We start from the raw sequence: 14,527 nt of genomic DNA, 5'->3' as shown, positions 1-14,527 counted from the left end.
CCTAGCACCTTTTTATGTTCCTGCTACATCAGATTCAAACTCTGCTCCTCTGTCTCTTGCCTGCAAAGAAAAGTTTGAGGATGCTGTCTTGGATTTGTCCTGTTTTTCTGACCTTCACCTCCAACACAGAAAACAAGCTAAAATCTTCCATGCTAAATTCTTTGAGAATTTGGGCTGTGACTTAATTCCTTTTACAGGAGATGCCTTGAAGATGAGTGTTAGTTTTTGTGGCAAACTGGTTTTCCTTTAGTTCATAGTAGAAAAAATCTCTGTTAAAATGTATGTAAAGAGTGAATGTTTTTTCTGACTTGCGGTGCTTATTTTCCTGTGAAGGGAAGACCCTGATTTAATCACAGGCAATGTGAAGTTTGTAACTTGTATATATCTTCTATCATTATTTGTTCAAGAGAATAGATTAAGAAAAAAAAAAACTCAGCTCAGATTCAAAAGTGTTCACATTTGATGCAGTCTTTGTTTTAGGTTCAAAAACAGAACTTTGTTAGATTGGAACAAATCAAAACAAAAATTTGGATGTGAAATTGAAAACTGTTTTTGTTCTTTCAAATGCCAAGTATTCTCTTCCCTTCCTGTGTCACTGTTGATCCTGAACTTTGACCCTTCTTGTATTTCCCTCTTGCTTCCCTTCAGTTGATTCAATCGGAGATGATTACTCTGGAAGTGGAGGCAAATGTGTGTATTGTGTGGTTCTATAGCTCTTACTTGCTAATCTGCTTCTGCTGGGCCAGCTTTTAACTGAGCTTTGCATGCCAGCATTCCTCACAGGGAAATCCCAGACAGAGCAGTTACTGCAGAGTCTATTATTTTGTGAAAATGAAATGAACTTCCATCTCCCTTACTGAGCCATCCTTTGGTTAAAGCACAAAGTTGAAACCACTCTTTAATACGTCTGTTGCTTCCTTGTTTTGGGGAGACTGAGGATGGTTATACTTCAACCTATTTTTTTGTTACAAATAATGGTTCTGATTTGAACTTCCAAAATCTATTTCTTTTAGAATATTTTTTCACGTTCATAAGTTAAACCGGTTCCCTTCCCCCTGGACAGCTAGCCTCATGACTTATTTTCTTACCCAGAATGTGTCTTAATATTTTACATTTGAGAATTGATTCTTTAAACTAAAGTAAAATGAAACAATAATAATTTCCTCCAAGGGAATGTTTCTTTGATAGCCTCTGCACATGTGTGGTGTTGGGTGCTTTGTGCTAATAGCAATCTCTTTGGTATTAGTATAGCTGCTGTCTAGAACAGATTTGTTTTCCTCTGAAAGAAGGAATCTTAATGTGAGGAAACTGATAAGAATTAGATAGTAGGCTCAGAGAATAACGTTCAGTAAAACAGCACTTTCCTTTCTGACCTCACCAACTATTTCTGTGAAAGGGAATGTACCTCCTTCTTTATAATCCACCTTTAGAGAAATATCTTGCTTCTGTGAACCGATGGATTCTCTGTAGATTTTTTTGGGGGGGGGGGGGGGGGGGAGGCAAGTCCCAAGCAGACTATTTTGTTTTAGACCATGCCTATGCCCTTTTCAAAAGCCCTTGCTCACCCCAAAACAATACTGACTGGAAGAGATCTGTCTGAAATTTCCTGAACTCAGATACTGGTAGTGTAAAGACTCAGCCTGGCCTTCCTTTTTTGGTGCTGCTTAAAGCTTGTTGCCTAAAAATCTGTCATCTCCGTGAGCAGCTGCAGCATCACCCAGAGAAATGTGCATGATGTTGAGAGAGAGGTTCTGTATGGACTTAGCAACAGCCAAAGTGATTGCAAATGCTACCTCCTTTGTCCCTTGGGAGTGCATGTGCCCATTGGCCTTTCAAGACCCCATCCTTCCTGCTCTGTCCTACCTGCTTGCCTCCACCTGGCAGCTCTCCCTCTTCTGTATTTTTCCACTTCCTGTATCTGCAGATGGCGGTTTTCAAACTGAGTTGATGGAACTACTAACTACAGGGCTAAATTGGTGTGAAATAGGACAGAAGGTTTATGTCGGCAGGATTGGTCTGAGTGGGAAGAGAGAAGGTGTGAGGGGGGCTCAGCGAGGCCTGAGCTACTTAATTGTCTAACATCTCATGTTAGCAGTTTTTGACACACAAGTGAAGGTTTTTGTGAGGTGTATTTGGATTGGATTCAGATCAGAGTAGGTGGTCTCTGGATAACTTTTAATGGAAGGAAAGGTACGCAAATGACCTGTATTTTCTACTTTCATAGACATCTTCAGGCCTCCTGGGTTTTCAGTATTTAGACTATTGGAGCTGCCTCAAATTCCAGGCATCTCTTGAAATGCTTCCCTGTGTTCATTCTAAGTCATGATCAAGAGACTTAACAGTGCCACCTCTTCAAGCCATTTGCACAGGTATCCTAGCAGAAAGGTAACCTGTTATATATTGTGGATCCTTTTTTCCACAGCAGATTAGGATGGATGAGATGTAATGGTATAAACATGAGCCCATGCTCATATCACTCACCCTGTCAAGGACTGGATAGGTGGTTACAGCACCCTGTCCTTGGGGAACTTGAGCTACAGGCAATTATAGTTACTCTTGTGCTCTGTGTAGCATCTCAGCAGGCGTATTACCTTTGGAGACTAAGATTCAGCAAATCACGATTTTTATTACTGTTTTCCTTTCAGATTCCTTAGGTATGAGTTTGATTGAACTTAGTGGCTTAGGCTTTTTGGCCCAGTAGTACATTTCCTGATAACTGGCCATCTCTGTTCCCAGCCTTCAGCCCCACATTGCTCATCACTGTGACAATGCCCAGTTGTGTTAGAAGGCTGAAGGTATCATAGGAATAGGGCAGTGCCCAGCTGTTACCTAGATTAGGGGGATTCTTCTGGTTTACAGTGTCTTGTTGAGTGTTTTTGACTTTGTTTTGGCAGGAGTTTACTGGTAACATTAGTTTACACTGGAGTCCTTATTTACAATTCTCAAGGACTGAATGCAACTTTTTATATTTCAGGGATATTTGTTTTAAAGGATTTGTTTCAGAACTGCCATCTAAAACTATTAATCTTGTCTGTGTTGCAGCTTAAATGCTTTCCTCTTACACTAGTGTTTCCTTCCTGTCTTCCTTTTCCCCTTTTCTCTGCTCCTTGTCTATTCCTTTCTGCCTTCCCTTCTGTCTGTCTGTCTCCCAGATCTGAAAGATTTTCAGAACAATAAACATAGATACTTGCTAGCCTCCGAGAATCAACGCCCTGGCAATTTTTCCACAGCCTCCATGGGGTCCCTCAGTGCATCTCCATCTTCCTGCTCTCTCAGTAGTCAGGTGGGCTTAACATCTGTGTCCAGCATACAGGAGAGGATCATGTCTACACCTGGAGGAGAGGAAGCCATTGAACGTTTGAAGGTATGTACCATTGCAGACTGAGCAGGATGTAATTTTGGTTGTCTGCGTAATGGGGAGATGTCTTCCTATGAAAACATGACCTGTGCCTTTCTATTTTTGCCCTTGCACCCCAGAAAGTGCAGCTGGGTCGGACAAGTTGGGGAGTGGGTTCATGTATAAGCTTTTCATTCATGAAGATCTGGGCTTGATTTTTGCCTTCAGCCACTATGAAATAAACTTGGCAAGAACAAACTGTAATCCAAGTGCACACTTGCTGACAATCTTATGTGGTGGTAACAGAGGATTGAATAACAGAGTAGCCAAAGGGAGTTTTGGGAGGCCTGTTCAGCATCTCCCTGAACTGGCCAATGCAATCAGCTTTAAAAAAAAAAAAACCTAAATGTACCCAAACTAAAAAAAGAACAGCATAACCCTGTCACGGTCTTCACCCTACCCCCACAGTTTAAAAAGTGAAGCACACAGAGTAGCCTGCTTTATCCAGACAATAGAAGCCTTGTCCTAAATGTGTGTGAATTGAACAGCATCAAAAGTGCATTACAGTGAAGGGTTTCTTTCATTTTTACCAAAGCTCCCATCCCTCATGGGTGGATGAGTGGGGGAAGCTGGGTATGTTGAATGTGAGTGTTGCATTCTCGTGTCTTTTCCATGAGACACTGCCTGGGGGGAGGGGTTTGGATGGGCTGGAATACACGCTGCACATCCTCCTTCCATTAGAAACCTGCTGTTGCCGTGGAGATAATGGCGCTGTCTCTGCAGTCCCCTGACACCCAGTCACCGAATGACGTCTATAAACCAGATTTTAAAAAAAACAACTCATAAGGTGGTTTGAAATCTGAGTGAGGCTGCCAGGAAAAGTCTCTTCCTTTCCTATCAGTATTCAAGGCAACTTATCCTTGTAAAACACCATTGGGAAGAGCAACACAATTTGACAACTTAATGACTCCAAGTATTGAGGGTTTTTAGAGCCAAAAGCAAAATGGAGGCATAGAATTAAATTTGTGGATACCTTTATTTTTGCTTCCCAGTGGGATTTGGGCAGACTAGCTTTTCTGGAAGAAGAAAGAATAAGTGGTGAGGGGGGAGGTGTGCCTGTAAAATGATTTCTGGATTCTCTTACACAGATGTGATTTCCCTGTTTGGGTGAGATTTTTGATGTCTTCCACTTTGCTTCATTGTCATACATTATGCTGTAATCTTAAGCTGCTTCAGAGGGTAGAGAAATAACCGTTTCTCTCAATTCAACACAGTGGATGGAGTGGTGAGGGCAAAAAATATTCCCCTTTATCTCCGTCCAGAGAGAAGAAATAGCTTTAGCACAAGAGACCATGTAAATGCTGTAGCTATTGAAAAGGCCCCTGTGAAAAGCTTCGGGGGGGGTGGGGGGAATGCTGCCAGAGAAGCTGTTGGCTTCAGGTTTGTAAGCTGGTGCTGGAACCCTCTTACAGTGGTAGTAAATGCCACACTGAATGATACTGATTATTGTGGGGGTTGGGGAGCTACTAATATCCTGCTCAGTCCTCAGTACCAGAGCGAGAAAGAATTGAGCCCCCCATTCAGCTTGACACTCAGAGCCTCATTTACTAAAATTCTTGGACACTTGACAGCCTATTGCCCAGTGCTACTGGAGCTCTTATCCCAAACTTTCTATGCGAGCGCTAGCCTATTGATTTGGGCTAGGACTAGAAGGGCTGGACTAAAGACAGAAGGCCCTCAGAATTCCTTGAAATGGATGCCCATTTTGGGGGCCCAGAAATGGAATGAAGTCTGGAAGGTGGTTTAGGAAGTCAGTTTTAATTGCCATGCTTCCCTTGTAGGGATTCTCTAGGGTATGAGGGTTCTGTGGCCTGTACTTGGCTTTAATGGTGACAGTTGCCAAGGATCACTGTAATGTTGGCCAGCCTGTATTATGATAAGCTTTTGATCTGAATATTTGTCCCCATACAAGGGCTCTGAGTCCTTGAAGAGATTTTATCATTTAAAATGTATTCTTTTAATACAACTTTAGGCTGAATTGAGGGAAATTTCCCCCGTCCCCCAGCTTTATTCAGGGGAGAAGTCTGTGTATGACTTTTTTTGGCATTCATTCCTGTGTCCCTAAGGCAGCAGTGCAGTCCACTGAAGCATAAATGCTTTAACTCTGCTTTTTCTTTTATGAATGGAGAGAATTCCTCTGGGGCAGACCTGTTCATTTTTTAATGCTGCTTTTTTGATAAATGTTCAGTCTTCTATGCTGTAGCTTTCGGATGTGTTCTCTAATATTTCCATAATGATCAGGATGTTTGTGAGTGTGTGCAGGGGGAGAGGGAGCTGCATTCCTAAAGGATTACATCACTAGAGGAGCATGGAGGGTGATTAAACAATGGGAAAAAGGGAGGCTAATTAATGAGCTTCCTCACTGTGTCCTTGCCTCCATTCCCGTCAGTGGTTCAGCCTGTTGCACAGCAATGTGGTTGGTGCAACCCCGCAAAAGGCTACTCTTGGTAAACAGCTGGCCACAGCCCTTTGCAGCCAGCTGTTCACAATGTATTTAAAATATGCTCTTTGCTTATTTGCACATTTTTTGTCCTTGAATGTAGCTTTGCTGAGGAAGTGTAAGTTAAGGGCTGAGGTTTATTATGAAATAGCTTCGACTAGAATATCCGTCTGACTGGCTGAGAATGCAGCACAGATTCCAAGCTGGAACTGGTTAAAATAGCCCCTTCCTAAGTGCAGCAAGTACATACCAGGCTGTGTGGTTTGTATCATATGCTGCAGGCATTTGACTTGTCACCTCGTCCATTATGATTAAGCTGATTTTGGGGTATGTGGCATCCTTAACCACACCTTGTTGTGGAGTGTCTTTGGCACTCAAATCATATAAATATAGCTCCAGGAATATGCAAGAACAAATAACAAATGTTATCATGACACCCATTTATATAACACTTTTCATCCAGAAGGCTCCAGAATACATTACAAACTAATTTATAGGATGAGATACTAAAATCCAAGACTTATTAGCTATTATGATATTGAGACTGCTACAGGCAAAAAAGTCTCAGTAGACAGGAGCTGTTCCTGCTTTGTCTAACAAGATTCCTTTCCTGGAGACTTAAACAGCACCCATTATGTCTTGAGCATATAATCTTCTGGATGCTTATAACCCAGTGACTTGGAATTGGAGCTGCTTGCAGGTTTTTTTGTAGCTAATCACTAGGCTGGTCAGGCCCTGGCCAGTATGAATGTGTACAGCTTTGGGAATAACAGTTGACTTCAAAGGTGGAGGTTCTTAGTTCTTGTAGGTTCCTGCAAAAATGGGTATTGTAGGAGGAGTCTGGGTTGCCCAGAGATGCTTTGTGTTAATAACTTTGCATTGACAATGAGGCTTAAAATTAGCACTTGAGCATTTGCTGCTGGGTCCTAATAATTCAGCTCCCATTTAGGTCTGAAATACTTGGTTAGCGCTGGTTCTTTGAGATGTGATGTGTTAAATTGGGGGGCTCCATATCATCCCCCTTCAGTCTGTTAATTCTATACTGGGGTTTTACACAGGAATCAGAGAAGATCATTGCAGAGCTGAATGAGACATGGGAGGAGAAGCTGCGGAAGACTGAGGCCATTAGGATGGAGAGGTCAGGAGCAAGAAATGCTGTGGATGTCCTCGGGGGTGGGAGGGGGAAGGGGGGGAAAGGAGAGAGTATAGTCAAAAGCTGATCTTCCCCTAGAAAACCAGAGCATTGAAGCAGCTAGCACACTTCTTGGTGGCATGTCATCTGCTCTTTGTTAGGGTGACCAGACAGCTAGTGTGAAAAATCGGGACGGGGGTGGGGGGTAATAGAAGCCCATAGAGGAAAAAGACCCAAAAATCGGGACTGTCCCTATAAAATCGGGACATCTGGTCACCCTATTTGTATTCCACTATGGCAGGTGAATGGGTAATGCAGACAGAAGCAGTATTTCAATATCATACCTCAAGGACACTGCTTAGAATTGTCATAGACGATACTCCTGTTGGGTAAGGGTGGGACTAAAGCAGCATCTAGAGTTGCAGCATCAGCCTTCTGGGGTTTCAATCCAGGACAGCACAGAAAAGAGGTTTGGTCATTAAACTGTCTTTGAATTTTTAGGGTGATTTCATCTAGTGGAGGGAGTAGACCAATTGTAGAATGAACCAGAAACATAAACTCAAGCCTTGGTAACTTGTCTAGCTTCTATACTCATTTACCATGAATAAGTATTGCCATTTAGAACAGATCTTAGCTTTCCCTGAAGGATAGGCAGATTTGTGGAATAAATACTGTAAAAGGTGCTCACTCTTGTGATGTATCATTGCCTGCCCTAAACTGGAGTGTCAGACCTGCATAAGTTCTGCAGCCCTCTGTGTTGTGGAGCTGAAGGATAGGAGTTAATCCTGTTGCATATGTAAGATACCACCCTGGGCTGGTGGCCAATCAGGATGCAGGCTGGTTGGTAGTGCAGTACATTATACAATGACTAGGGCCCACCAAATTCATGGTCCATTTTGGTCAATTTCACAGTAATAGGATTTTAAAAATAACAAATTTCAGATACTTAAATATGAAATTTCATGGTTGTAACTGTAGAGGTCCTGACCCAAAAGGGTATGGTGGTGGTGGGTGGGTTACAAGGTTAATGTAGGGGCATTGTGGTATTGCTATCCTTACTTCTGCACTGCTGCTGGTGGAGGCGATGCCTTCAGAGCTGGGCAGCTGGAGAGCAGCGACTCCTGGCTGGGAGCCCAGCTCTGAAGACAGTGCTGCCACCAGCAGCAGTGCAGAAGTAAGGATGGCATGGCATGGTATTGCCACCCTTACTTCTGTGCTGTTGCCTTCAGGGCTGGGCCCTCAGCCTGCAGCTGCTGCTCTCCAGCAGTCCAGCTCTGAAGACAGCAGTGCAGAAGTAAGGGTGTCATGGTATAGTATTGCCATTCTTATTTCCGCACTGCTGCTGGCAGGGCGCTGCCTTCAGAGCTGGGCGCCTGGCCAGCAGCTGCCGCTCTCAGGCCACCGAACTCTGAAGGCAGTGCAGAAGTAAGGTTTGCAATACCATGACCCCCCTCCAATAACTTTGCAACTCCCCCACGACCCCCTTTTGGGTCAGGACCCACAGTTTGAGAAACACTGGTCTCCCCCATGAAATCTGTATATTATAGGGTAAAAGTACACATAAGATCAGATTTCACGGGGGAGACCAGATTTCAGTTTGTGATGCGTTTTGCATGGCCGTGAATTTGGTAGGGCCCTAACAATGACTGATAAGGTGAAACTTTGATTTGGATCAGATTTGCACTGGTGGGGCTACAAAGCACCTCCATGACTTCTTGCTTTCCTCTTTGTAGGGAGGCCTTGCTGGCCGAGATGGGAGTTGCCATTCGGGAAGATGGAGGAACACTGGGGGTCTTCTCCCCTAAAAAGGTACAGAATATTGATGATAAATGTTGAGTCAATTCTGGAAGAGGCTGGTCAACCACCATTAACATAGAGCGGGGTGGGCAAACTTTTTAGCCTGAGGGCCACATCGGGGTATGGAAATTGTATGGCGGGCCGTGAATGCTCACGAAATTGGGGGTAGGGGTGCGGGAGGGGGTGGGGCTGGGGATGAGGGGTTTGGGGTGCAGAAGGGTGCTCTGGGCTGGGACCAATGAGTTTAGATGGGGATTGGGATGGGGCAGGCTGTTGGGGCATGCGGGGGGGCAGTGAGGGCTCTGGCTGAGGGTGCGGGCAGGGGCAGTGCACAGAGCCACCTGGCCACACCTCCGCATACTACATAGCAGCTGGAGGGGGATCATGCTGGCTGCTTCCTGGGAGCTGCACAAGTCCCTGACCCCATTCCCCGGCTGGAGCACCGGAGCTGGGCAAACCCCCGCTCCCCAGTGGGAGCTGAGGGCCGGATTAAATTGTCTGACAGGCCAGAAGTGGCCAGCGGGCCGTAGTTTGCTCACCCCTGACATAGAGGCTGGTTTCTTCGTAAGCTACAGAGACACTATAGTGGTCTTTGGCCCCCAAGTAATGTATACCTTTCACAGAGTTTTTGGATAACCATTAGTTGCTGGTAAAAGCTACCTTTCATGATTTATACTACTTTAAATTTCTGCAACACTTCAGTCTTGAAGGCCCTTAGTACTCTGTATGCAGGCAAAGTAAAGAATGATGTCCACAGTGCCTTCTGCTGATTATTAGGGTAGGCAGAATGTATTATACATGCTAGCCTCAATTTAGAAAAGAAACTGGAGCAGTATGAGAAGTACTGTAAGACTCTTAATGTCCAAAAATGGCTGAGAGATCTAATGTTCCTTTAGAAAGCGAACACTTCTGAGAGCAGTATCTCTTGCTCTATGCTAGGCCACTGATTCAGCATTGACTCAGATGTGCTACCAACTAGCTTGCCAGCACCACTTCCTGCAACAACTGTTGCTTAGTAATGCTGCCATTAAATCACATCCCAAGATGTTCTGGCTCCATTTTCTTTATAAAACATCCATTAATTTGTCACTGAGCATTCATAGTCATGGAGGGGAGCAGTGTTCCTTTAGTCCATATCAATAGTTCCACTTAAATGTTAGTGAAAGGTGAAAGAGGCACAACTATGGAAATATGATAAATCTAATGCCACGTGAACGTCTTCATGGGAAGAGGGAGCTGTGGGAGGAGTTATCCATGCAGTGAACACAGTAATTATTAGTTACAAGATCTGAAACGGGACCTTTCTCCCCCCTCAAAACAAACCTAAGGCCTTGGCTACACTCACGGATTCACAGTGCTGCCGCGGCAGCGCTGTGAAGCGCGAGTGTAGTCGCGCCGCCTGCGCTGCGAGAGCTCTCTCGCAGCGCTGCAAGTACTCCACCTCTCCGAGGGGAATAGCTTGCAGTGCTGCGAGGGAGCGTGCAGCGCTGCAGGCGCTGATTACACTGGCGCTTTAAAGCGCTGCGCTCAGGGGGGGGTGTTTTTTCACACCCCTGAGCGCAGCAAGTGCAGCGCTGTGAATTGCCAGTGTAGCCAAGGCCTTAGCCTAGTTTTTAGATTGAGACCTGGGCATCATTACCTAAGTGCGTAATAATAAAAAATCTGAGAACTGCAAGTGTTGTGTTAACTGGGACCCTTCTGAAGACTTTGCACAGAAGCCCAGGAGGGCAGATTTATTGATCTGCCTTTAGCTGAAATGATATCTGTTGTTTTTCCTGATGTGTTTAAATGAACATGTTTCACTTACAAATGGTTTTGGTTTGTCCTTTGTAACTTACTACCAAAGCATCTAAGGTTCATAACATTTCTTCATTCTCATGAGACATTTCCTTGAGTTTTTTTTCTCTTCTCTCACATTGTGGATCATATCACCATGTAGATTTTCCCTGAGAGGCCATCAACTCTGTTTAATGACTCTTTTGATGCTTTTTCAGCTGACCAGGTTTGTGTATGAAAGCTGTTAGGGATGTGTAGTTGCTTCAATAGAAGTTAGCAAGTTCTGCCTGTGGAAATGTGTACTAGAGAAAATAAACCCATTAAACCACTGATCTGTTACTAGTCCCCTCTGCTTCTGTTCCTTACTACCTGCCTAGATTAGTTTTTATAGTTCTTCCTGTGGTAATTGACAGCTGTAGCTGTGAAAGTATTAGCACTCTAGATAGAAAATTAAAATGTTTTATAAACCTTTTTACTTCAGAGTCACTAGTATGACTCTATGATAGTTCATATTGGCGCCCATCTCTGCGGTATTGGAGTACTTGCATAGTATCTGTATCAGCTTTACAAATCAAACGACATAAAATTGTCTGTCCAGTTCCTGAATGAAAAGAGATCCACATCACAAACATAACCATCTCCACAATTTGCTCTCTTGGTGGCAGGGTACTGTTTGAAATGAGCTGTGGAAACTGAACTATACTGTCCACCCTGGAGGGGTGAAAGCAGGGAAGGTCCTTCTAGATCCTTGAGGAACACTGGGCATGGGACATTTGCACTGATGTCTATGGGCGTATCTATTGTGCCGAAAAACAATAGACTTCAGGGTGGTTGAATTGCCCATTTTACCAGTACGAAAAACATCTTTCAAATTGCCAAACTTGCTTGATTACAAAGCTTTATGATTTAGGGTTACCCAGTGACAGGGCAGTCTGACTTTCATTAAAATCTAGTATAGGCAGTCCTCGACTTTGACGTTTGACTTGCACCGAATGGCACTTTTGACGTTTCTGAATTGACCCCCTGATTCCACTTAGGACAATCGGTTTTGACTTTACGACGCTTGGTCCCGCAATGGAGTGGATTGCGGTTCTGAGTTATGATGTTTCGATTTACGACGCAATTTTCAGGAACCAATTGTGTCATAAGTCTGAGGACTGCCTGTGCACCAAAATATACACATCTAAACCACAAGGCACTTTTTTCTAAATGTCCATGCTGTGTAAATCCCTTAATGCTATTTGTAGTAGCTGAGCCCTCGTGTAGGATTTGGCGTCTTTCAGTAGATTACAGCAGCAGTTCCTAACTCTTCTACAACTGTAAATGCCTTCCTGTTGCTCACTGAGCAGCGGTAATGCAGTGTGGCATATCTTCTCCTGTAGTCTTTGGTTAGCTTTATCTTTTTTGGGAGGAGGAAGGGTCCTGTTTAATTTCTGTGCCCCCTCTAACTCTGTCACTGGGCCACAGAGGCTCCCTTCAGAGCAGATTATTCCATTACGGGTTGCTGGTAAGAGGAGTCACTTCACTCTGAACACACTTCCCGAACACCCACTAGGACTGCTGGAGGGGAATCCAGTCCTCTATGCTCTGGATCCTTGGAGTTTCAAACTTCGGGAGCCTGAACTGAGTCCAGCTGCTGCCCCAATTTTGGGGTCTCCAGCCACAGTCTCAGGGCTCAGACTTTCTACCTGGCACCCCTGCCAAGTGTTGGAACCCACTGTCCAGCCACCTAACCCCCAGTGCTGACCCTTCAGATTCTCTGGTGTTTAAACTCACCCCTCCCCCAGAACTCCACCATAAAGGTATGACACTTCTGGTTACATTTAAACTCTCTGTGGCATACAGCAGTTGTGAAGCAGTCAATACACACGCAGGCTTTTTGCTCACTCTAACACTCTTGTGCTCTTATCTTTAAACATGTAAAGCACAGGAGAGTACAGATCATACAAAACAATAAACATCTGAAACAGTGATATCCCTCACTTTCTACCTCACCCTTCCCTTATGAGCCCTTGGAGAACCATCTGAGTCCAGGAAGGCAGGCAGTGTGGCACTCATTCAAATTGGGCCCGGCGGCTCCCCCGTTAGGCCGGCTGGACCAACCCAGAGCAGGGTTATGTGCCGGGGCAAGGTTGCAACGCTTAGAGCAGGGAGCTGAGCCCAGCCAGCCTTGAGGGACTGGAACTGCTTCAAGTGGGACAGAGGGCTTTGTGGGGCAAAGCGGGGAAAGTCCCGCAAACCCGAGGACTATTTAGAATAGTGGTTCTCAAACTTTTGTATTGGTGACCCCTTTCACACCGCAAACCTCTGAGTGCAACCCCTTATAAATTAAAAACACTTCTTTATATTTAACACTGTTCTAAATACTGGAGGCAAAGCATGGTTTGGGGGTGGAGGCTGATGGTTCGTGACACCCCCCCATAATTGAGAACCCCGATTTTAGAAGATATGCCACATGAAAGCAAACAAGCCATAGAAAGGGCAAAAGGCTGTACATTCAAAATGGAGTTTGCAGCCTGACACACACGGTTCATAATCTCACATTCAATTCATAAATTGTACAGACATATTCCCAAATTATCTGACTTGCTCCTCTCTGATCTGTTGCTGGTTGGTATGTTTTTTGTGTTGACGCTCAGCCTATCTGCTCTCCTATTGACTTCTCTTAACTTTATTCTCTAACCTGCATGGTGCCTTGCCTTGGCTAGATTTTCACACCAAGGCCACAGGACTTGTTTGATTCCAATGGGACGTTTTCACCAAAGAAGGTTTGTTTTAATCAGTTTAGATTTTTGTGAAGTTCTAAACTGAGATCTCTAGCTGCCTGTAGCAGGAAGTGTCAATAGGTTAAAATTTTTCACATCGAATAGCTAGAAAACAGAAGCAAAAAGAGTATCTCCTTTATGAAAAATGTATACAAAGAATTCTAATATATTAGGAACTATAAAACACAAAAATAATATATCCTGCCAACTCTGTATTTTTCTTTGCATGACTATGCAGATTTCACCCTAATGTGTACTTCGATCATTTATTTTGTCATAAGAAATCCTGGATTTCTGAGTGCAGTAAAATTTTTTCAGTGTATGAATATTTATTTACTAGTAAGTGCTGTCATTTCCCCTTTATTTCCATTTATCGTTTTCATAAATAAACCCCATTCAAAGTGAATTAGTAAATTGATATGTGGGTACTTACATGACTTCAAGGTCACTTTCTGCACTGGACTGACCTCCCATATTTGTTCAGCTAACTCCCCAAAATTTTGAAGCCCAGAAACAATTTATTGTTGGATGACATAGCTGCCTGGGCATTTTGACTTTCTTGGACATCAAAGGATTTTTTTTTCCTCTGAAAGAGTTTGACTGGGTCTGTAGTCTATAATCCTATTTGGTGCTAACAGTAAGCCAAACACCATTCCTTTCAGACACTGTGCTCAGTCCACACTTCGCTATGGACAATATGAAGTCCTTGTTTGTGCTGGAGAATGCTTTTCTCAATGGTGGCTAGTGGGCGCAGTTTTAATTTGACAAGGCCTGTCCCATTCCTGGGGCCATAGTTCCCATTGGTAGTGCACGGATGCCATGTAAATACTATACTTTAATTTCTAGGTGAAGGTTATTGCTTTGTCTCTCACAGCATGCACCAGCTCAGCTGTCTTGTCTCATGTCATAGAATATCAGGGTTGGAAGGGACCTCAGGAGGTCATCTAGTCCAACCCCCTGCTCAAAGCAGGACCAATTTCATTTACATATCAAAGGATATGTAAATATCCTTTGAGCTTCCATTAATTGTATGCTATTACACATCTAACAAGTAAATTTCTTTTGGAGTTACAATAAACTGATGGACATTCCTAAGGGAATGACCCAAACAGATCATCTGCTTACTGATACAGTTGTAGGTTACAAGAAACTGGCTTGTTAATATTTTCAGTGTCCTTTGGTCTGATTCTTGTTTCTTACCCTTTCTTTTGTGTTCTTTA

At 43.8% G+C, this 14,527-nt stretch overlaps 1 protein-coding gene across 3 annotated transcripts in view; it reads left to right on the top strand.

Moving 5' to 3' along the window:
- The window catches only part of KIF1B (kinesin family member 1B), a 128,022-nt gene that overhangs the window by 45,528 nt on the left and 67,967 nt on the right, over window positions 1–14,527 (top strand). For 2 of the 3 annotated variants that reach the window (XM_065421333.1, XM_065421334.1), the window contains exons 12-14: window positions 3,231–3,364; window positions 6,896–6,975; window positions 8,703–8,778. In XM_065421333.1, coding sequence (XP_065277405.1) covers window positions 3,231–3,364; window positions 6,896–6,975; window positions 8,703–8,778 — 290 coding nt within the window. Of the gene's footprint in view, window positions 1–648; window positions 691–3,152; window positions 3,365–6,895; window positions 6,976–8,702; window positions 8,779–14,527 lie in introns of all 3 variants that reach the window. The other variant, XM_065421332.1, reaches the window with a different exon arrangement.

This window comes from Emys orbicularis, chromosome 22, assembly GCF_028017835.1.
Source record: "Emys orbicularis isolate rEmyOrb1 chromosome 22, rEmyOrb1.hap1, whole genome shotgun sequence".
Lineage (NCBI taxonomy): Eukaryota > Metazoa > Chordata > Testudines > Emydidae > Emys > Emys orbicularis.
This window is presented reverse-complemented; position numbering and strand designations above follow the sequence as displayed.